Here is a 24,658-nt window from a genome sequence, read left to right on the forward strand (position 1 = left end):
AGAGCTGGTCAATATTGTTTACATTCTTTCTGTAGCCAGCAGCTCCAGAACAGAAACTTTTTGTCTTCCTTCATTCAAAAATAAACCAGGAAAATGTATCTGAATATATGAATTTTGCGATAAAAAGGAACTTTTGTATTTACCATAAAATCAATTTCTTGGAGTTGACTGAGGAACGCAAGAATTCAGAGGCTGCTGCCTACAAAAAAATCATAACCCCCTTATGACCAACTTGCCTTTGTTTTGTCAAAAAAGCATGATCATAAACAGAAAGGGGTGTGGACCTGTTCAATGGACTCCGCAAAATGGATTTAGCAGTAAGAACAAATATCCCATTTTCTTTCTTGTTCATTGGGACATCCAAAAGCAGTCAGACAGAGGTGGGCAACAACAACAAAACACAAATCCACCCAGAGACTGCAGTTCAAAGAGCTCCCCGACATAATATTACACCTGTACAGACTCAGCGGATCAATCCGTCCGATTGCATCCCTCGCATGCGTCGTAATGATTCGACGCATGCGTGGAATTCCTTATATGACAGCGTCGCGCACGTCGCCGCGTCATCATCGCGGCGACGGCGCGACACGTCACCGCGGAGGGAATTCCGTGGGGATTTTGATCTCATGGTTAGATCCTCTTGTGTGTACTAGGTCTTAGGTTAATTTACATGACAGTAGCAGACGACATTACCACAGCAAGCTTTTATAGTACACCCGCCCTCTCTCTGCCTAGGAGATATTGAGATCAGTTAAGGAATAAACCAATTATCTCTAAGCAGAGAGCACACAATTTTTCCAAAAGTTGGAACACCCCTTTCCACACAAGGTATCCCTGCAATTACATATCCCCTGATAGCCCAGATCTGGGGGACCAACATATCCAAATTTCACCCAGATCGGTTCAGGGGTTCTTAAAAACAAACCGAACCTATGAGAAAATACAGAATTAAGTCTATTTTCTTCACACCTTTATTTTCCCTTCCCTGACACAACACAGTTGGTTACTTGATTATATCCTTAAACTATAAGAGTACTCCTTGTCTGATAGTAGATGCCTACAGCTGTCATGCAGTTGGCTCATGAATGTACACATTTGTAAAATATCAGCTATTTTTGCTGCACCAACATCATACCATAGTCTCCTTTTATTGTGCCAAACAACACCTAAAGAAGTGATGAGACTAAAATTTAACTTTATGGTCACAATCATAAGGTCTATATTGTAGAGGAGTCAACAAGGTGAAATAAAAGCACATCATCCCTATTATGAAGCATGAAGGTGTGCTGTTTTGTGAGCTACAGCAGCACAAGAAATTCTGTCAAAATTGATGGCAAGATAAATGCAGCAATAAAATTAAAATATCAGAGGGAAATTTGCATTCTTTAGCCCAGAAGCTCTGCACAGGGCACATTTGCGGGTAAACAACATTTGCCTAGGGTGCAAAAATTGACGGTGTTCTATGTTTGAGCCTTTAAATTACTTATGGGATGGCAGCAGCTCCTCTCCAAACAGAGTTCGGTAGAGACTCTGGACTCTAATACTGAAGTAGAAAGAAATAATATGCTGCTTTCCTTCTTACAAATTCTGTATGTAGAACGGATTCATAGGCAGAGTACTAGGCAACCACCATAGCTGTATTAACCTAGTTTACAGGAATACAGCCAACAGAATATTTCCTTTAGGAATGCCTGAACATGCCTTCAACTGTCATCCCCAGGAGTCTAAGTCAAGAATATTAAAGGTGTTCTCATATGCACAATTCATTACAACCAGCAATGTCCAGGGCTTGCCTGTTCCACTCTCACACCTTTCCTACCACAGAGTGTGGATCTGCCAGGTGCCTGTACTGACACCCGCCTCAGCGAGCCATTGAGAGCCTGAGAGGGCTGCAGTTCGGTGCTCCAATGAGCGAGGAGGGAGAAGAGCAGAGAGCTGCGACTGACAGTCTACAGCTCTCTGCTCGGGGAGCTCTAAAAAACCGAGTGATCGGCAATGATCGATCGTTTAGTTCTCAGTGCAGAGGCGCCAGGGGACAGATGCAGCATCGCACCAATGCTGCATCCACCTAGGTAAGTATGATTGGGGGAACAAAATCCTTTACTCCCCTTTTAAAATGTACTTTAAGATGTTACAGAGCTAAAATAATCACGTGTCCTCGAATGATCATACAATATAGATTATATATTTTCTTGTTACTTTTGATGTACTACACAGCACAAAAAAAAAAGTATTTTGAAAATGATAAAAGCAGCTCACCTTGAAAAGATTTACTACAAGACTATTACAATAGTGTAATATAATGCTATCAGAAAAATTCCAATTGACCGTAAACAATAAGTTCACCTTCTGAATATGTTACACCTACTGTATATTTAGGGTGAAACATGTAACACTTTCAGCAACAACCCCCCCCCCCCCCCCCATCGACCCTTCCCTGCAACGGTGGGTGGGAGTTCTTCTGCCCCACAGCCCCTGTCACATTTTATAGCTGGTGAGGCTATGTGGGGCTAGGCCTGCACAACCACATCATTCATTCACAGAAATCTGTGAATGAGTAAACTGCAAGTCCTGTCTGCCACTGTGGCAAATGGCTTGTAGTTCTCAATAGCCTGCAAAGGTGCTGATAAGAGCCCTCATAGTCCACTGACACTTCCTCAAGCTTTTTAACAAAAAGCTTAAACAGGCCAATAAATGTCTGCATGACATTGCATCCACAGATCCACTGATCGCTGGTGCAATAATTTGTAGAAAAAAAGTAAATGCTATTTTTTTTAGCTAGCCTTTAATGTAATGTTCCAAAAGTACCAGAGAATATACCTTTTCGTCGAATTAACAGGGCAAGCTCTCTTGTGTGGGATTCTCGGCTGGCTTTAATAAACATAACCACCTGATCGTGCGTATGCTCTGAGATGTCACGACCATTAATCAGAACAATCTGATCTCCTTCAATAAGCTTGGGAGTGCACTTGTCTGCCTGATAAAATAACATGAAAAACATAATTCAATATTGTAAGTATGTCAAAAAATACTACTATGTGACCCATAACAATATGAAACCAGCTTTTAGCAGTGGTGGTTAATCAGTTTGATGTAATCATTAAAATGATAATCATAAAAACTCCAGAACTGTTCGTTAGGGTAGTAGTCACCGAAACGTGTTAGATCATAGGACTCCAATATGTACTGTTTTTAATACACAAGAAATGTTTTGTAAATTAGGAGGGTTCGACAGCTTTAACTAAAATTATACTTGTTGCATTGGGTAACCCCAATAATTCATTACTTTCTCTATTCTACTGCTATAGTTACATAAAAAAGAAAATATAATTCACTGAAAGGGGACAAATGATCTCAACTTCAAATTTAACATAATTATACATCAAAATGTATTTTATTTATAATCATCTCTGCAAATATCGAAAACAATACTCTTGCATTTTGGAAGCGGTTTAGACTTTAACAAATATATGCATAATGCAACGGTGTGCCATAAACATAGCAACCAGATTTCAAATGTCATCATTGCAGATGATTCAGAACAATGATTGCTGATTGGCTACAAAAAATCCTTACTGCTCTTTGCTTAAATAAAATGCTTTAAAAATAAAGCACAATGTTTTAGAAAAAAGCTCCATATCCCACTACAAAAACGAATAAAAGGTTAAAATTAACTTACCGTATATACCCGAGTATAAAGCTGACCCGAATATAAGCCGAGGCACCTAATTTTACCACAAAAAAACTGGGAAAACGTATTGACTCGAATAAAAGCCTAGGGTGTCCATCTGCATGCCTCACTGTGTCCATGCCTCACCATGTCCATGACTAGACTTACGTTTAACATGGGAGTATATGGAAGGGGTGCCCGGGTTTGAGAAATCGGTGCTCCCCGGCTGTAGGTGCCCCAGACAGCAAACTTTGTACACTTGTAAAGGAAGTGAGGCTATATGTGTGCCAAGTTTGGGGTCCAGGGGACCTACGGCCGGCCGGTATCGGGTCCCCAAAATCCGGGCGATCAGGCGCAAAAAGGTAATACATCTGTACCAAGTTTCGGGTCCAGGAAACCTATGACTGGCCGGTACCGGATCCCCAAATTCCCAGAGAAATTACCATTTAACATGGGAGTCTATGGAAGGGGTGCCCGTTTTTAAAAATTTGGTGATCCCCGGCCGTAGGTCAACCGGACAACAAACTTTGCACACTTGTAGAGGAAGAGTGAGGCTATATGTGTGCCAAGTTTGGGGTCCAGGGGACCTAGGGCTGTCCACTACCGGGGCCTAAAATCCGGGAGATCAGGAGCAAAAAGGTAACTTGAGTATAAGCCGAGGAGGGCATTTTCAGCACAAAAAAATGTGCTGAAAAACTCGGTTTATACTCGAGTATATACGGTATTTAATTTTATGTTGTACTGCTGAAAAAACATGCTTAGGCAGTCCACACTATTATAATCCAACTAGCAATTCCACTAATTCTAGCACTGCACACCGATAATCACTAATTTGAAAGGATAAGTTTACTTTTTAGAAATAAAATAGTAAATGCTAATTTTTTTGAAGGTAACAAAATGTCCATTTATTTATGTTTTTTTAAAGCATTGCACCAGTGATTAGATCAGCTGAAAAGGATGTTTGGGTGTGTAGTCCATTCACATTCACGCTGATTTAAAAAAGTGAAAGCTAGTACAGGGACAGGGAACTTGGGGGGGGGGGGGGGGGTAAATCGGGCAGTGGTTGCAGCGTTGGGAAAAAAACGTGGGTGTATTTGCGGCTGACGGCTTGTAGTTCTCAATGAATTATGAGGGCGAGCTGTTGAGCAATTTCGCAGTCCATTGAGCTTTCTGCTCTCAAGTAACTGTCTGTCCATATGAGGTATGAGCAGACAGCTATGCTGCAAGTCTGGAGGAGCCTGAGATTGCAATGCTCTGCAGGCTCCCTAGAAAAAAAAGAAATAAATACACATTTTTTTACCAGCAAAAAATGTACATGTATTATTATTTTTTTACTCGTTATGGTGAAATGATCCTTTTATTTTATTTTGTGATTGATTTGACTTACATTGAAAAGATTTTATTGTAGCTTTTTTCCAGCAAGGCTTTAAAAAATGGCGAGTTGTTTCAGGGGGTATAATTTTGGGGCTGTCATGTATTATGGGGGTATACACTGATTTTTACTGTATGTTGGCTTTTTTTCAAGCACATTTTGAATAGATTCAGTGAAATAAATCCAGACAGACTGACAGATTCCTACCCACAAATGTGGGTCCCTATGCTCCAGGCATACATCTTTAAACACGTATGACTATGTACAGTGTGCAGCGGTCACACAAATGTTGTCGGAAATTCCGAACGTCAAGAACGCGGTGATGTACAACACTACGATGAGCCGAGAAAAATGAAGTTCAATGATTCCAAGCATGCATAGGATTTTTGTGCGTCGGAATTGCATACCGACGATCGGAATTTCCAACAAGAACTTTTGCGGTCGGAAAAATTGAGAACCAGCTCTCAAATTTTTCTTGTCAGAAATTCCGACAGCAAATGTCTGATGGAGCATACACACGGTCGGAATTTCTGACAAAAAGCTCACATCGAACATTTGTTGTCGGAAATTTACGATCGTGTGTATGCGGAATAACAGTGTAAATGTGCTGTCCCCTCAAAATAACTCAACACACCGCTGGCAACAAAAGAGAGTACACCCCTAAGTGAAAATTTCCAAATTGGACCCAAAGTGTTAATATTTTGTGTGGCCACAATTATTTTCCAGCACTGCCTTAACCCTCTTGGGCATAGAGTGTACTAGAGCTTTACAAGTTGCCACTGGAGTCCTCTTTCACTCCCCCATGACGACATCACAGAGCTGGTGGATGTTAGAGACCTTGTGCTCCTCCACCTTCCATTTGAGGATGCTCCACAGATGCTCAATAGGGTTTAGGTCTGGAGACATGCTTGGCCAGTCCATAACCTTTACCCTCAGCATCTTTAGCAAGGCAGTGGTCATCTTGGAAGTGTGTTTGGGGTCGTTATGTTGGAATACTGTCCTGCTGCCCAGTCTCCGAAGGGAGGGGATTATGCTCTGCTTCAGTATGTCACAGTACATGTTGGCATTCATGGTTCCCTCAATGAACTGTAGTTCTCCAGTGCCGGCAGCACTCATGCAACCCCAGACCCTGACACCCCCACCACCATGCTTGACTGTAGGCAAGACACACTTGTCTTTGTATTCCTCACCTGGTTGCCACCACACACACTTGACACCATTTGAACCAAATAAGTTTATCTTGGTCTCATAAGTAAGGTTCCAGTAATCCATGTCCTTAGTCTGCTGGTCTTCAGCAAACTGATTGCGGGCTTTCTTGTGCACCATCTTTAGAAGAGGCTTACTTCTGGGATGAAAGCCATGCAGACCAATTTGATGCAGCGTGTGGCCTATGGTCTGAGCACTGACAGGCTGAACCCCACCCATTCAACCTCTGCAGCAATGCTGGTAGCACTCGTATGTCTATTTCCCAAAGACAACCTCTGGATATGACGCTGAGCATGTTCACTCAAATTCTATGGTCGACCATGGCGAGGCCTGTTCTGAGTGGAACCTGTCCTATTAAACTGCTGTATGGTCTTGGCCACCATGCTGCGCCCAGTTTCAGGGTCTTGGCAATCTTCTTACAGCCTAGGCCATCTTTATGTAATGCAACAATTCTTTTTTTCAGATCCTCAGAGAGTTCATTACCATGAGGTGCCATGTTGAACTACCAGTGATCAGTATGAGAAAGTATGAGAGCTATAACACCAAATTTTATACACATGCTCCCCATTCACACCTGAGACATTGTAACACTGAGTCACATGACACCAGGGGCGGAAAAATTGCTAATTGGGCCCAATTTGGACATTATCACTTAGGGGTGCACTCACTTTTGTTGCCAGCGGTTTAGACAGTAATGTGTTGAGTTATTTTGTGGGGACAGTAAATTTACACTGTTATACAAGCTGTACTCTCACTACTTTATATTGCAGCAAAGTGTCATTTCTTCAGTGTTGTCACATGAAAAGATATAATAAAATATTTAAAAAAATGTGGTGGGGTGTACTCACTTTTGTGAGATACTTTACCTGGTTTATAGAGCGCAGATCATTGATCATGTGACCTGTCGGCTCTCTCTTCTCTCGATCTGACAGCTTCAGTGGGCGGGGATGAGAATCCCCTGCTGACGTCATTCAGGAGGGGAGGAGAGGATAATGTAATTTTAACCCTAACTTGAGCATCAGGAGGGGAGGGGTGGGCACGGAGCTCACAGGCAGGGTGGGGAGGGGGAGGTGGACTGAAGGAGACAGAGAGCATGACTGCGGATGACGGAGGCACGTAAACTGACCACAGTGTAAGGGCTCAGAAGCCGTGATGAACCGTGGTAAGTTTACAAAGGGGAGGGTAGAAACTGGCAGGATCAGCCAGGTTTTAAGGTCTTACAGAGGGCCAAATGACACAGCACAAGCACTGTGCTGTATAACATGCCTTAAAGGAACAGGATCTTTATTTTTTATTTTTTTGGGGTTAACAAACGCTTTAAGAAGCATTGGAAGTCACTACAAAGAATAATTGTATTAGCTTTTATCTGCATTAGATTGACTGGTCCCATCCTAGGAGTAGTAGTAAACTAAACTTGATTGATTAAAACACCTTGTAATATATCAAGTTATTTTAAGTTTAAGTGTAATAAATCAACAGTCAGTGCATTAATGCACATGTTAACTGCATTAAGATAGCATATTTATTTTTAAAGTAAAAAAAAAATGTATCTGGACTACTTTTGTCAAGGCAGCACAGCCTGGCCTATTCTCATTTGTGCATTGTGATATGCTATAGTGCACATGTTTTTGTTTACTGTGCATGTGTATTGGAATACCTTTTGAAATTAATAGCAGACCACAGTAATACCCATCATGTTGTGTGCATAGTAACAGTGGAAAAACATGCATTATCGCAAAACAATACTGTAAATGCAGTATTAAAATCTATATCTTCAAATGAAGGTTCACATAGTCCCTATAAAGAAGTATATACACTTACTGGTGATCCTGGGGTAATTCTGGAAACCACAAGCTGCATTTTCTGGTCAATACCACCCTGGAAAATGTTAAAACATTTAAAATAAAGGCGAAAAAAAAAATCAACATTAAAATATTACTCTCTCCTAATCATACTGTTTTGCCATTTGTCTTACGACATTAAAGAGTTTCGGTTTAAGAGTTAATTGGGGGACATCACAACTTACTTTGTGTTGTTTTTTTTTTCTTACAGCCATTCCCCTAGATCTTGTTGCCCTGTTGCTCTGTCTGAGGCCAGATGATTCTCCAGTGCTTGGCTTTGCAAAGCCGGGTACACACTACAGTTTTCTTTGTGCGATCAAGCGGGTTGCACCAAAAAAAAAAAAAAAACTGCCAGCTCTAGTTGGTACTAACCATCTCCTGCATCCTGTCCGCATGACTGTATCCTGTCCGCATGACCGTATCCTGTATCCTGTCCGCATGACCGTATCCTGTCCGCAGCCTCTAACCACCTCCTGTATCTTGTCCATATCCTCTGACCACCTGTGTCATGTCCATATCCTCTGATCACCTGTGCCATGTCCGCAATCTCTGACCATCTCCTGTACCATGTCTGCAAACTCCAACCATCTCCTGTACCATGTCTGCAATCTCTGACCATCTCCTGTACCATGTCTGCAATCTATGACCATCTCATCTTTAATCATGTCTGCAGTCTCTGAGGGGAAGCATGGAGAGGAGTCAAGAGTGGGAGCGCCGCCACATTGGGGATCACGAGAGAAGTCAGATGTGTGTGGACTGTGTAGCGAAGACTATAGGATAAAACCAGGGCCGCCAAGCTGGAGTTGCCTGACTGAGCCCTGCACGGTGCACCTGAGAGGAGGTCAGTCTAAGGAAGGGTCACTGATGTAAGGAGGGGGGGGGGGGTAGTGAACACAATAATGTAAGGGGGCACTGAAATAAAGGTTAACCCTTATATCAGTAACCCCCCCACTAATAGTTGCACAGTTTAGCACTAAAAACAGCCATTGTAGGTAGGTACTTTTTTGAAGTGGCAGTAATGAATTGGTGCCATTTGTAATTTTTTGTGTCTTGCCAGTAAATTTCACCTGGAGGGGGGGTTGACAACACTGCTGCTGTGTGTTCTGATGGCTGGTAAGGCTCCCTGCTGCCATAATATAAAGACATATATATATATATATATATATATATATATATATATATATATATATATATATATATATGTGTGACTGGGAGAATCAGGTCAGTTTTTTCATTCAAATTTATTTTTCCATTTTGGATAGAGCAAGGGAGGGTTATAACCCATCAGAACTTTTTTCACCATCTCCCTTCACTTCCTGTCCTATAGTCAAATAGGAGGTGAGAGCAAATCCCTGCCAATTAGGGAAATTCTTTGGGGACACCCAGGTCACCAGAACTAGTGCCCCCATTGCAAGATTTCCCCTCCATTACCTTTCTGGGGACAACCCAAAATTTGGGAATTTACTTTCAATGATAATAGTAAACAGGACAAATTGAAAAGATGAATCTCCCTAATGAGGGCAGACAGCAATGAAAACTGACAGAAGTTCTAATCCATCTCCACTTTATCTATAACTATAACTTAAGCTGGAATGTTTTGCTTTATTCAGTGGAAGATATAGGATACGCCCCTCACTGTTGTCTGCCTCTAGTGCCTTGATGTTTTTTTTGTATCCCATGTTGGTTGCACTGTCAGACAGGACTGATATTGGATGACTGTTGAGAAGGGAGGTCAAGTGAAAGATAAAGGGATGGTATGGGTCTCTAATATGTTGATTGGCAGGAACAATTCCTTTGGTTTTCAGAGATTATGAACAGAAAGGGGATCTAGCGCTTTTCCCCAGGCTAAAAGACTTGCATTCATAGTATGAATTTTCCACTGCTGGAGAAGGAAATTCTGATCCCAAGACACCAGTAGGAAATAAAGCCACCAAAGAAGACAGACTGATTTAAGGAGAAAGGCAATTCCACTGTCTACGGGTAAAACGTGGATTTGTACCACTAAGAGAGGCACTGTGGAGGTGCCCGATGTGGAATAAGGCATTAAAAATCACCTTGAAGGAGACCTAGCCTTTGTATGTAGTGGCAAACAGACTGTATAAACCAGAGAGCCATGCTGCTTTAACACAGTTAGCTTGCAGGGAAGCAACACTTCGCCAAGCTGATGTGCAGATTAAGACCTTGTTCACATGGCCTTAGACATATGTAAAAAAACAAGCATTTGTTGTAGCCCGTTTAATGCTTCCATGCTGCCTGCCAAGTGCCAACATACTAAGTAATTTAAACAAAGATAGGCAGATAGGACAGCATGCACAATTGCATTATCATCGATTAGGGTTCTCTAAGATTTTCCGCAATCTTCTGCTTCCACCTAATTTATTGCAACATTTGAAAAATGTGCGATGATCACCTCAAAAATGCACCTATAGGGGCAGATCCTCAAAGAAATTATGCGGCGTATCTCTTGATACGCCACGTGATTTCGAATTTTGCGCATCGTATCTTTGTTTTGGTATCCACAAAATAAGATACGAAGGCATCTGTGTTAGATCCCACAGGCGTACGTCTTCGTACACCATCGGATCTTAGATGCAATTTTTCGGCGTCCGCTAGGTGGCGTTTCCGACGTAATCCGCGTCGAGTATGCAAATTAGCTATTTCCGACGATCCACGAACGTACGACCGTCTGTCGCATTTTTTTACGTCGTTTCCGTTCGGCTTTTTCCGGCGTATAGTTAAAGCTGCTATATGGTGGCGTACTCAATGTTAAGTATGGCCGTCGTTTCCGCATCTAATTTTGAAAATTTGACATCGTTTGCGTAAGTCGTCCGTGAATGGGGATGGACGCCATTTACGTTCACGTTGAAAACAATGACGTCCTTGCGACGTCATTTGGAGCAATGCACCCTGGGAGTTTTTAAGGACGGCGAATGCGCAGTTCGTTCGGCGCGGGGACGCGCTTCATTTAAATGAAACACGCCCCCTACCCGCCCAATTTGAATTCCGCCGCGAGAGATACACTACGCCGCCGTAACTTACGGCGCAAATTCGTTGAGGATTCAAACCAAAGCCAAGTTACAATTACACAACAGATTTGTATAAAGCATTTTTGTGTGCAGCCCACAGAAGCTGGTCTCTTAGGTACTTTTAGAGACAAGGATAATACCATATTGATCCGCTGCGTCACCCAGTTGATTTTGAAGAAATGCAGCATGCAATGAGCTGTCAGGAACAGACTATGAAAAGCAAGATATTTTCTGATGCCTGTGCTTTTTGCCTGGCTAATTTAACAGCAGAAGCAAATATGCTTTATTGAATTAGATTTATTGCACATTTCCATGTGTTTTTAATTACTGTGCTGTAATGTAATCTTGTCTCCAGTCAGTTGAATTATATGGCTGCATGGAAATCTGAAGGTCAGTGTAACCAAAAAGGCAAGTCAGGGCATATACACATTGTCTGTGCATAGCCTGCCCTCTATCCCCCAGATTACTTTATTCTCACCTCTCCAGCACTCCTCTACCCCTCCTTCTATGTCTGCTACTGAATGGGCAAAGTGATTCTGTCACTTTAAAACAAACCCAAGATGAAAAAGTACATTAATCACATAAAATTCCCAGGTAAAAGTCTTGTCTCCTTCACCAACACACACCTCATTAGCATCACTGTGATGGACAGCCTTAAACCTAGTACACACAATGAGATTATTGGAAGTATGATATCTGTTTTTTTTTGCATGCTAGTCTTATCAGTGGTGGCCTTTCTATAGAGGGCGCACAGGTGCCACCTTCCCTATCCGTGCATCCGGACCCCTGATCTACATATCAGTGGTGCCAGACCATGAATTTCAATGCAGCTGGGGTGTTTTTTTTAAAGCACCTGCATAGAGCCAGAGGCTCTAATAGGCTTCAAAAAAGGGTGGTCTTGGAGCGTAGAGCATTGCACTCTGAGGCCACCCAGCTGTGTGACGATAGCAAATACATTTTGGCTATTTTCACACTAAAGTTCCCCCCCGCCAATCAGGAGGCAGGTCTGTGAGACCTGTTTCCTGATTGGTCAATGCGTCAGGCGATCCTATTGGATGCTTAGCGCTTTGGCGGAGGAGGAGACACAGCGGAGGAAGCTGAAGGAGCGGACACGCTGTGGCTGCTGTCCGCACTCCAGGAGAGGAGGTGAGGACACAACCACCCATGCTGCCCCCCCAAAAGAACAACCCACCAGCCGCCACTGCTCCATATTGAAATTGAATCGGTTATTAAGTATGAAAATTCTCGTACGACAGAATACAAAATGTTAAAGTGATGTAAAGCAAAACAAAAAGAAAAGGTAATAAAATGACAGATACATTTGTACAAATAAAATTACCTTCAAGTTAAATCCAAATTTGCCCTCCTCATCTGGTGTGATACGGACCAAGAGTAAATCGCCATTGGCAAACTCATTCTATTTTATGAAAAAAAAGATAAAAAAAGAACCAAGTTAATTGCTTTGTTAGTGAAAAATAAGCTGTATTTGGTGGCAATTAACTGCATATGCAAATATCCTTTATCCTGTGAGTGCTAGTTCCACCTAATCAGTGCTTCTTAAGCCTCATACACACGATCGGATTTTCTGCAGATAAAGCGTCTGACTTTTGTCCGAAGGGCGTTGGCCGGGAACTTGTCTTGCATACAAATGGCACACAATTGTCGGCCAACAAACACGAATGTAGTGACGTACTATGTGGTTTTTCAGCTCTTTAGCGCCACCCTTTGGGCACCTTCTGCTAATGTTGTGTTTGGTGAGCATTGCTTTTGAGCAAATTTTAAAGCCTGCCATCCAACATTTGTCAGCGGAAAATCCGACAACAATTGTCCGATGGAGCATACAGTCAGATTTTAGGCCAACAGTCTGTCAACACACAATTCCCGTCGGAAAATCCGATTGTGTGTACGAGGCTTTATGCATGAAGGTAAAAATCTTTCTGTGTGCTGCTCCCCACACAGCCCCTCCCTTATATTCATTTAAGCCCCACCTCGATTCAGCAATGTGTATGGGAGCCTCAGCTGTCCCGAGTCTCTCTCTCTCCTCATTGGTCGAAACAGCAGCAGGAGCCATTTGCTCCCGCTGCTGTCAATCACAGCCATTGAGCTAATGAGGAGAGAGCGAAAAAAAAAAAAAAAAAAACCTGAACCTTTATTATCACATTTACTTTCAAGCAATACTTATGTTGCAAAAAAGTTATCTCCAGAGCCAATCATAGTAAACAGCACAAAGTATTTGGTGTACTCAGTCCCAGCAGAGTGATTACAAATCATTCTAAAATCAATTAAGATGATTGCAAGACACAAATAGGATTTTATCTTCTTATTGAATAACTCCCTGTTAACACTGGAAGAGGCAGATCTTGGCATTCATCTGCAATTCTTCCATTCACAGAACAGCAGCAGCCAACCAGACATGGGCCACACTGCATTAGGTATGTTATGTCTCCGAAGCTGCATAGAATTTTTTTGTAAACTTCAGCTTTAATGCTGCATGTGCATGTATGTGTGTCATTTTAATGCATGTTTGTAATTTTTAATGTGCACGAAGAGCAAACAATCATACCAGTAGACGCCAAGAGACCTTATGACATCAACCTGGCATAAATTTGGCAGTTGATAAGCCCTTATAACTGTACTGAAAAAGAGGAGAAAAATAGAGATTGCTCAGCATCCTCGAAGGCAGCCAAGGACATAAGATGACAGATACCCAATACTGCCCATTTAGTCTTTATTGTCGCTGCACAGAGCAGGGATGACATATTTTTTTTTTAAAGCCAAGCCTTTAATATTACTTTAAGAATTCCTAAACACCTTGTAACATTGTATATAATTATATAAAAAATAAAAGAATCCTTGTGCTCAGTGTACTAAAAAACAAACAAAAAAACAGCAGCACATGAACCCTTCGAACACTAGACTTAAAAGAGGAGTAAGAGAATTTGGTTTATTTCAGAATCATACTTACCTAGGTGGCTGCAGCATCAGACCGATGCTGCATCTGCCCCCCCCCCCCCCCCGCCTCTGCACTAAGAACCGAGCCATCGAACACTGCCGATGGCTCGGTTCTCTCAGCTCCCTGAGTGGACAGCTGTTGCCTGTCAGTCAACAGCTCTCCTTTTTGCTCCTCCACGCTCATTGGAGCGCCAAGCTGTGGAGGGATGGGAAGTGCCATCTCAGGCTCTCAGCGGGGAGCTGAGAGCCTGAGACAGGCATCAGTCCAGGCAACTGGTGGATCCAGACTCCGTGGTTGGGATGATGCGGTGACTGGACTGATTCCAGCAGAGAGCGGACTTCAGTTTTCTCTGCTGAAAATGGGTCACGGGAGTGCAAAAAATTTTTACTCATAAGAGAAGCCCAGTCAAACAAGCGGAGGCTGGACTTCTCCTTTAAAACACACAAATAACAATAGGTGTGCTATTTCTTTAAATCAGATAACTCATTGCAAATGCCAAAACATTACATAAAGATAGTGTGACTATATCATAACTAGAGCTCCGACGTGTTCGCACATGTGCAGAGCCCGCCAGGACGTCTGCACGGTGCTGCGCTAACCACAGGCAGGGAGACATTTCCCACTCTCTGCAGCCGAGCATCAGGGACAATGTCTCCCTGCCTGTGATTATCGCAGTGACGTGCAGACTTCCTGGCGGGCTCTGCACGTGGAGTGTGCCAACACGCTGGATCTCATCCCTAATCATAACATAAGAGTCATATTCATAAGTGTAAAACAAGGAATGAAAAAGTAAATGCAAACAACAAGAAATTCCCAATGATAAAGTAAATACAAACAATGCAGGTCCCACCTGATATGTTGCATTATCATGCACGCCCACGGTGTTTGCAGCAGTGCTGGTTTTTAGACTTTGTACCGACCTTTCATCTTCCTATGTGAGTGATATTTTTTTGTTATATTCTATTGACTGTAAATACTACATGATGGGATTTGCCATTCTGCTCCTTTCATATCTGGTACGAGTTTGATGTAGGAGCGCTCCATTATCAGGACACTGAAAGATATTATAGTTGTGTGACAGCCAAGCGCAGTTGATCTCTTTGTTCTGAGACCAACCGTATCCGGTAAGGAGCTTTTGAACACTAGTGGGACAACTGTGTAGTACACGTTGGTTTGCTATGTGTAATGTTGGCACCATTTTCTTCTCACAAAATTGGACTGCAAGATTTGCATATTGAGTGGGACTTTCTTATTGTTTGCATTTACTTTTTCATTGGCATTCAAATTTTACACTTACATTTTGAATATGGCAGATATGTTTAAACTCTTCCATTTATTGATTTTTTTGGCATTTGCAATGATTTATCTAATTTAAGTATATACTGTAGCAGACCTAGTGTCATTTGTAATTAATATATATTGTTATCCTGAATTATTGGTCCTAAAGTAAAAGCACATTTGTTAACTTGTTCACGTGTAGCCAGCAATCATTCTTATTTGTTTTTCTCGGAGTACACTAGGATCTGCATTTTTTTTTTCCCCCTCATCAGCTAGGGGGCAAAAAAAAAAAAAAAAAACCTTTCTAGACCTGTAGAAGATAACTAACTTTTTCTTTGAGCTTCATACGCTACCCCAGTACACACCTTATCACAGTAGTACTGACTGGAATCATCTGTTGAATTTCCTTTCTTGACAACATCATAGGTTTCTAGGAACTTCTTATCCACTCCTTCTAGTGGATGAGATGATGAGGAATGATTTGACAGTTCACTGGAAGAGCTAGGACATAAACTTTGCTGGTTCAGACTGTTTTCCTTTGGACTGTGTTCTAGTATGGTCCTTAAATACATATACAGGACATTTCAAAATCATATATATAAAAAAAGAACAGATTCTCGTGCAAACACTTTCTAGCATGGCTACTCAAAATTAGAACAAAATTAAAAATGCAATAAAAAATAAAGAAATGTCCTCATTTAGAGAATAAGCAGACTATAGTGGTGTTCTTTCCATTTTGAAAATGCTAGCTACTAACTGTTAGTCTGTTCAAATAACTAATAAATTCTGAGTAACTTCTTGAAGAAAGCATGACAGATCAAAAGTGCCCACAGCTCAGTATACAATTGAACAAAAATATGCAGATCAAGAGTCCAGAATTCACTGTTATTTTTTAAATGTCTGTGATTATTCCAGGCTAGTAATCAAAATGCAACATCTGCAAGCTCCTTCGCTGGCACGATCTTCTATCCATTTTCAGTCATCGTAACTGGCCAGCCTGGAATTGTACACTGAGCTGCACATGCCTGTAGCTCAGTGTACAATTAATAAAATATACAGAAGCGTGGTTCTAAATTCACAACTTCATTTTAAATGTATGAGCTTGTTCCAGGTTAGTAACTTAAAACAATATGCAACAGTGAGGCAACATTTGCAAACTCCCTTGCTGGCATGTCATCTTCTACCCAGCTTCTTTCGGATTTAGGCATCTTTGGTCACCTTGACTGGCCAGCCTAGAAATATACAATGAGCTGCTCAGGCCTTAAAATCAATAGTCACCATTGCAACCTTCCTTATTTCTTCTCAGTACTGGTCTCCTCTATCCATTAGCATAATATTATAGCTGTGAAATAGGACATTGGTACTGGAGAGGACCACTTACTTTGGAGAGTCTTGATCAGATGACCTAAATGAGAAACACAAATTGAGATTAAAGAATTAATTTGATAATAAGATGAGCTTCAGTTGATAAAAATAATTTAAGTGTGTGTTAAATACATTTATTCTGTCCTAATTTATGAATATTTATTACCAATCTACTATACTATTCTTGAGTTTGTGTAACACAAACACATCTGAAGATAAAATCCATCCATCATAAGAACTCAGTATACAGTATATCAAAGCTGCAAACATCTTTCAAATGAAGTGTTCAACAATCTTCTACTTTTGCAGTAATAGTAATAGTGCTTACCAATCTGATCACTAAAAAAAAAAAAAAAAAAAGGCGAATAAATCAGTTTAATTAAAAACATGCTCACAGAAGAGTTACCTGCAATGAATGATTGGTAAATATCACATTCACTGCTTTAGAAAGATTCTCCTAACGATTCTTTAACAAATACATAAAACAAATGGATAAAAGAACTTGTTGTTCCAATTACATGAATGAGGTTTATCTTCTTTTAAAAGCAAATTAAGTCATTGTCTCACAATGATTACATTACTTTCTTTCAAAGTATTAAAGTATTCTGAGACTGAAAATGTTCTTCATTTCTATGCAAGAAGATTGCTCAATGCCTCTACAATGCGTAACAGAACATTATGTACACTATGACCTGTGCAGGCACACAGTGAATAACAATCAACATGTGTGTTGATGCCCAGGAATAATAGCCCCGGGAAGACTTTTTCAGAATGTTCAGGACTCACTGAACTTACAGAGACACCAATCAGAAGTCCACCGGAGTGTGACAAGCAAAAAAAAAAAAAAAGTGAACTACTGTATGGCCATCACATTAAGCACTTCATGCACCCTTGACAGATTCCAGAAATCTGCCATCAGGGGTCTGTGTTTTTTCCAAAAGAAATGATAATAAAAAAATATTTGTAGATATTTATATAATCTTATTCATGGTAGGGATCTTAACCATGGTAAATCATAAAATGGAAGCAGTTAATCCATTAATCATTTCAGATTTTAATTTAAGTCAATCAATCAGGGAAACCAATGCTTCTTTTGGTTTAGCTGGAGTGATGCCAGTAGATTTCTGCTGTTAAAAGATACTAAAATGTAAGCTAAATAAAATTTGATCCACGCAATATGAAAGATTGATATCTAACCTGGAAACATACAGATTTCTGTGTAATAAAAGCTTGTCATGATTTCCACAGTAGCTAAACATACTATCCTTAGCTATGTCTGTTTTCTCAAAAGGAATTGTTCTTCATCTACAACTAAAATGATGAGTTATCCTGTTGCTGCAGGTGAAATCAGCTTCCTCTGTTAGAGTAACCCTTTCGCTGCCAGGTCCTGCGCTCCACTTTTAAACTCAGGTGGCCAGACCATTTTTGCAATTTTTCTATTGCTTTTTTATTTTCCACTTGCAGCTTTCAGAGTTTGTAAAAGACCCCCCCATACCAATTATTTTCTGAAAGCACATGACCAGTAGAAAAATAGAAGGTGCCCCATGATATTTGCGCAAATGTTTCTCAAACAATATTTTTGCCAAAAGTACACTAAAATCATTATTAGCCGATACAAACACAGAAAATTTTACAAAATTCTTGCAAATATTCCACTAAATATTAAAGTTTAAACTGTATTAGGTTAATAACACATTTTTGTAAGTTTTAAAATTGCGCCTTTTTGCGGGATGGTGAAAATCTAACGTACGCAAGACTGTAAATAACCAAATCTTCTACATCTGGAAGTTTTCATTTTTCACTTACAGAATTTAGAGAATTGTAGAAAACCATTTATTTTATAAAAGCACATGACCAGTAATAAAAATAAGGGCCCAATGATTTTTGCGTAAATGTTTCTCAAATTAATATTTTCGCTAAAAATACACTAAAATCATTATTACTGGAAAATAATAACTGGATACTAACATTTACAGGTAAAGTTGATCCAGGGAATATCCAATTGCCTCGTGGGGGATCAGGAAGGAATTGTTTCCCCTGCTGGAGCAAAATTGGATCATGCTTTGCTGGGGTTTTTTCCTTCCTCTGGATCCACTGTGGGTATAGCATTGTGTATATAAGATTGTAGGATTTTTCCCCTTTTATTAGTTGAACTATAAGGACTTGTGTCTTTTTTCAACCAGACTAACAATGTAACTATTAGCAGATACAAACAGTACATTTTACAAAATTCCTGCTAAATTCTTACTAAACATAAAAGTTTAACCTGTATCGAGTTAATAAATGACAAATATTTTTAAATTTCAAATTGTGCGTTTTCCTTAAAAAGGTGATAATCAAACGTATGCAAAACCGTTAATACCCAAATCTCTCTAAATATCTGGAGGTTTTAATTTTTCACTTACAGCTTTCAGAGTTTGTAAAATACCCCCCCCCCCCCCCCCCCCCCAACCATGCATTTTCTAAAAGCACATAACCAGTAGAATAAAAAAATGTGCTACTGATTTTTTTAGACCCGACAGTAGTTGCACAACGCTAATGTTTATCAAATTGCTATTTTAACTGAGAAACACAACACTAAAATCCATATTAGCACACATACACACAACATAACTTACAAAATCCCTGAAAAATTCCTACTAAGGCCTTATGCACACGGATTGCACTAAGGCGTATGCTCATGGTTGGCAGTTTACCCACACAGGAATGCACAGGAGTTCTGTGTCCTAATTGACATCAACTGGACTGCCTGCATGGGGATGCACATAAAACTTGTGTATCCCTGTGCAGCTAAACATGGCCTCACTGTAGTATTCCCTCTCGGAATGAGGTCTTAGGACTTGTTTAGGTTTGTGTTTGGGGGAGGTGGCAAAAACTTGCTGCTGAGCTGTGTTTCTTCCGGCCCCCACCCCACGGTGCAATCGACAGTGGACAGAGGTGTTTACATGCTGCGGCTGCAATGCCTTGCACCCGCTGCAAATTTGACCCCACATTCATGTTAATGGAGAAGCGCTGCAAATGCCCCTCAACAGTGTGCAATAGATGTGGTTGCGGTGCAATTTTTGGTGATTAGGACTTCTTCACTGCCTATCAGTAGCCTCTGAAGCATGATCTGAACGTGGATCAGACTTCAGAGGCAAAGGCGATTTAGATGCATGTTCAGTGACAAACGAAGAAGTCAGTAAGGAGGGAGGGGCAACACATTTTAGGTTAACTGATCAGAGCTATTGTTTTGTCCAGAAGTGTCTGCTGAACAGTTATACTATAGGTTCATGGTCACTGGAGTGACTATGAGCTTATAGCAGAAGGCAAAACATCAGGACCTGGCCAGCTGGAAGCAGTGCTGTAGGTCCGTACACCGTACGGACCTGGCAGCCAAAGGGTCAAATATGCTAGGATAATGACTACAACTGAGCAGGTCAAACACCTGCATTTTAGTTGTTAGTAAATCAAAAGGCCCTTTCGATGACAAACACATATACGGTTTTGTACATCTATACATGGATATCAGAGCTGCACAGAGATTTTTCTGTCTAGAGACAGAACATGTTATGAAAAATCAAAACATGTCAACGCTAAATAACAGTAGGAACATGGTAGAACCTTCAAGATAAGTGAGCAAAAAGTGTGAGCTGAAGAAATCTAAGAAGACCAATTTCATGAAATGCCTTCTTGCAGGACAGGCCTCCTTCTGCAGCTTTGTGGTCATTTACAAGTAAACATGCTGTCAATGGGCTATTGCGCTTACTTTTTCACCCCTTGAAGGGTCTTTGGTAGATTTCATATAAAATACATGCAGAAAACAGTAAAGCCCTGTACACACGATCGGCTTGTCCGATGAAAACAGACCGATGGACTGTTTTCATCGGTCAAACCGATCGTGTGTGGGCCCCATCGGTTTGTTTTCCATCGTGAAAAAAAAATAGAACAGGTTTTACATTTTTCCTTTGGATAAGAAAACGATAGAATAAAACGATCGTCTGTGTGGAAGTCCATCGGTCAAAAATACACGCATTCTCAGAATCAAGTTGACGCATGCTCGGAAGTATTGAACTTAATTTTTATCAGCACGTAGTTGTGTTTTACGTCACCGCGTTTGGACACGGTCAGATTTTTGACTGATGGTGTGTAGGCAAGACTGATGAAAGTCAGCTTCATCGGATATCCGACGAAAAAATCCATCAGATTAGATTCCATCAGATATCCGATCATGTGTACAGGGCTTAACAGTATGCTTTCTAAAACAGTCAGAAATAATATACGAATGAAGCAAAGGCTTGTAGCTAACATAATAAAACATGCCAGGATAACAAATGAAAAATGTTGCAAGTAGAGATTTAGAAGACTCATGTCACAGCTATCTTGCAATAAGCCATAAGCCATAAGGAAAGCACAGTGGCTGCAATTGCTGGCTCCCTGGTGTGAATGTTAATCTTAAATCATAGACCAAGAACAGACATGCTGTAGGTATGGGTCAGAAAACTGTCAGAATTCCTTATGTCTATACTTGTCTTGGGTTAGTGACAATGCATTTGAGCCAAAGCTTTACTTCTGACAGCAACATTCCTAAAAAGATAGTTCAGCAATGAGAGCTTCCATGATTCTCACAGGATAGAGTCACTTTTAACCCTCCCACACAATGCCCCATGCAGTTAATAAACATTTAGTTTTACAACTAGATCTGTTACAATGCGGTTTCTCACAGCTGGGCTTGTGAGATACAGTGATCTGCAATGAATCATTATATTTCTCAGTCATGTGATCAATTTGATATCATAATGATCACATGTCATCATTTACAAAACACACAGGTGATGCCCAGTTGCACTGTCATTGTGTATCTCACAGGGAGATGAATGGAAAATATGAATAAATGTTAACGGCTTAATAAAAGATTATTATAAGCTGTTAAAGAGACAAATATATTGTTTTTCCATTTTTGTCCATTCATAAGCTTAAAATAATAAATAATAGCAGGGAATTTATTAAATCAATGTAAAAAAGTAAAAAATATGTCCTTTAAAAACAAACAGGGTAAAAATGTTTGAGGTAGGGAAAATCGTCAGAGTTAAAAGTCAAGGTAACTGACACAAATGGATGCTTCTACATTCGGCCTGAGCACCTGGCATCAATTTCAACCAATGGTTAAATAGGAGATGTGAAAACTGTGTAAATATCTAATTCACATCAGAAGTCATAGCTGACAAATAAACCAAAAGTGACCCTGTGATCTTATCTATACATAGAATGCTATATCCAAAAATACTAGCCACTAGAGGTACTAGAAACATAAGAATGTTCATGGTGAAGTCCATAGCAGTCCATTGGTTTTATAAAAGTCTATAACGAAAGCATTTCCATATCATAGGGGTAAATATTCAGCCACAACACCACAGTAGCAGCTCATCTTCAGGTACTTTGGGAAAATCCAGCTAGCAGTGGAATGTAAGACACAGAGAGTGCAGGAAGGGTGTTAATGTAGTAAACTTTTCAATGTTACTGCGTGTTAAGTAAAAGTTTGGTCGGAGACGATTCGCACTTTTCAGTCTGTTACAGCGTAAAAAATGTGTTATCTCCATTACAAATGCTACTTTTACTCCCGTCTCTACTTTATTCTGAGCATGCGAGGGTTTCTTAGCATACACACGCTCGAGTTTCTCGTCGAAAACCAGCCCGACGAGGAACACAACGAGGAAATTGAGACTCCCGTCGAGGAAAAAGAGAACTTGTTCTCTTTATTTCTCGTCGAGTTCCTCGACAGTTTCCTCGATGAAAAACATACACAGGACCGGTTTCCTCTGCAAAAAAGCTCTCCCACCAAGTTTCTTGATGGATTCTGTCGAGGAAACCGGTCGTGTGTACGAGGCCTTACAAATGTCCATAGCGGGAATGTGAAATCTGTCCAGATACAATAACATCATCCATCTTTTCTTGATTGCCTAGATTTGTTTTATAATATACTGCCTGACGGCACAGCTAGTTTTGCTCAGGATTCATAGGTCCATTTAAATGTGATTCTTTAGTAAGCAGCTTAGCAGACTGCAGAATGTAACAACTTTTGCCAGTATCAGTGACATATAATCTGACTTGTTTAAACAGAGTTGAAAGAGGTTTCCCTCGAGCATTGTATCTGTGTTGTAACTATGGCCTAAATTAATTTCCCAGCGTTGGCACGGTTTCTATAAAAACATATCATACCAAGACAGAACATTTAAATTAGGTGACAGATCTACAGTACATTTACACTATACCAGAGCTCCTTCTAGAGTTTAACGTGAGCTTTACAATATACAGATAAACAGAATAAGGCTTGTGCTTAATTACCATAATTATATATAGATATTAATCTGGATGTCCATTTTATGATAAAATTAGCATTGTATACGTGAAATACAGTCTTAAATTATAAAGGCACCCTGTGCACATTTTAGTTTTCCCCCTACCCTCAACTCTTAGAATCTTGCTCTCTGGTATTATACAAATTTATACCCGTCCATAATAATTTAATAGCACCAAGACTGGTAAATTCAAGCTGGCATATTGCAACTATTATCTATGATGAAAACTCCCCATCGGCAGCAGCAGTTTCTCCTCGCTTTTTGTCCCAATTCAACTTTTAAAATTTTTTTTTTTTTTTTTAGACTTACTGTCAGAATAAAATTACAGTACAGTTTAAGCTCAGTGGTCTGCTACTGAGCCTGGGACCCAGCTCCAAACACTGACATAAAAGGGCGGGGTTTTTTCCTTAGTAGATGTTTTTTTATCCTATTCCTCCAAAATATCATCTCTGCTCACTGTTTCTTCACAAACCCCATTTCATTTCCTTCTTTAGCCCTGGTTTACACTCGCTGCACTCGCACAATTTCACTCCTGATTTCGGCAGCGATTTCAGAGACATTTGTGTAGGTTTCTACACAGATGTCAATGGAAATCGCACCCCGAAATCACAAAAAGTAGTGCAGAAATGACTTTTTGAAATCTGTGCGGCGCTGCAAATGCAGCATCCCACCGATTAGTACAGTGCCATTGCTGGCAATTGCCGCCGATTTGACATGTCAAATTGCATGTCAAAACGGACCAATGTGAACCAGGGCTCAAGCTGGTATATCTGCCCACTAAATCTTGGACTATAGGAAACATACAGTATCTGGTGGCTTACATTATCATGCCGATTCCACCTGTACCCTTGATTATGTCTTATACTTGGGCGTTAAGTTCTCTCTTGAGAACACCATTATCGACATCGTCTTAATCTTGGCTATTTCACTGCCTGAGGCAGTCCTGCTTTAAGACCAACAGCCACCTGACTCAATGTTTTTGCAATCACAAACCTAGAAAAACTGCATTTAATACAGATGTTTTGATCTGCACAAAATCTTTACATACAGGTGTGTTGTAATATACCTTTAAGGCTCGGTTCACACTAGCCTGACTCCAAGGTCGCGCGACTTTCAGTGCAACTTTGGAGTCCGACTTTGATGTGACTTTTTTACAATCTGTGGCATTGAATTAGTATCAAAGTCAGACCAAAGTAGTGCAGGAACCTATTCTAAAGTCGGACAGACTTGTGAAGTATCAGTTAAGACAGCTTTCATAGAAAAACATTGCATTTCACATCAATGTGAACCGAGCCTAAAAAGAGAAAAATGCTGTCCTAAATCAAAAATATAGTGTAAAATTAAACACAGTTGTATTTATTTCTTTTATTCCACTATCACTATATGTCCATCATTTACTAATTAAAATTGAATAGATAAAGCAGAAGTTATTCCTATCTTCCAATAAAAGTAAAGTTTGACCTGTCCTTAAAAAAAGAAAAGAAGAAGAAAAAAAAAAGATGTATAATATGTTGGAATAGACCTCAAAGGGCAAACAGTTACCTATTGCAAAATAGACCCATGAGAAAAACCCATTATTAATAGAAAACCAAGATTATTCTGCAAAACC

General features: G+C 40.3%; 1 protein-coding gene across 1 annotated transcript in view; it reads right to left on the bottom strand.

Moving 5' to 3' along the window:
- The window catches only part of PTPN3 (protein tyrosine phosphatase non-receptor type 3), a 268,489-nt gene that overhangs the window by 40,135 nt on the left and 203,696 nt on the right, over positions 1-24,658 (bottom strand). Inside the window, exons 15-19 of the mRNA XM_040353487.1 lie at positions 16,728-16,751; positions 15,712-15,907; positions 12,455-12,532; positions 8,070-8,126; positions 2,821-2,977 (exon numbers count right to left, since the gene is read on the bottom strand). Coding sequence (XP_040209421.1) covers positions 2,821-2,977; positions 8,070-8,126; positions 12,455-12,532; positions 15,712-15,907; positions 16,728-16,751 — 512 coding nt within the window. The remainder of the gene's footprint in view (positions 1-2,820; positions 2,978-8,069; positions 8,127-12,454; positions 12,533-15,711; positions 15,908-16,727; positions 16,752-24,658) is intronic.

The sequence above is a fragment of the Rana temporaria genome, chromosome 5 (genome assembly GCF_905171775.1).
Source record: "Rana temporaria chromosome 5, aRanTem1.1, whole genome shotgun sequence".
NCBI lineage: Eukaryota > Metazoa > Chordata > Amphibia > Anura > Ranidae > Rana > Rana temporaria.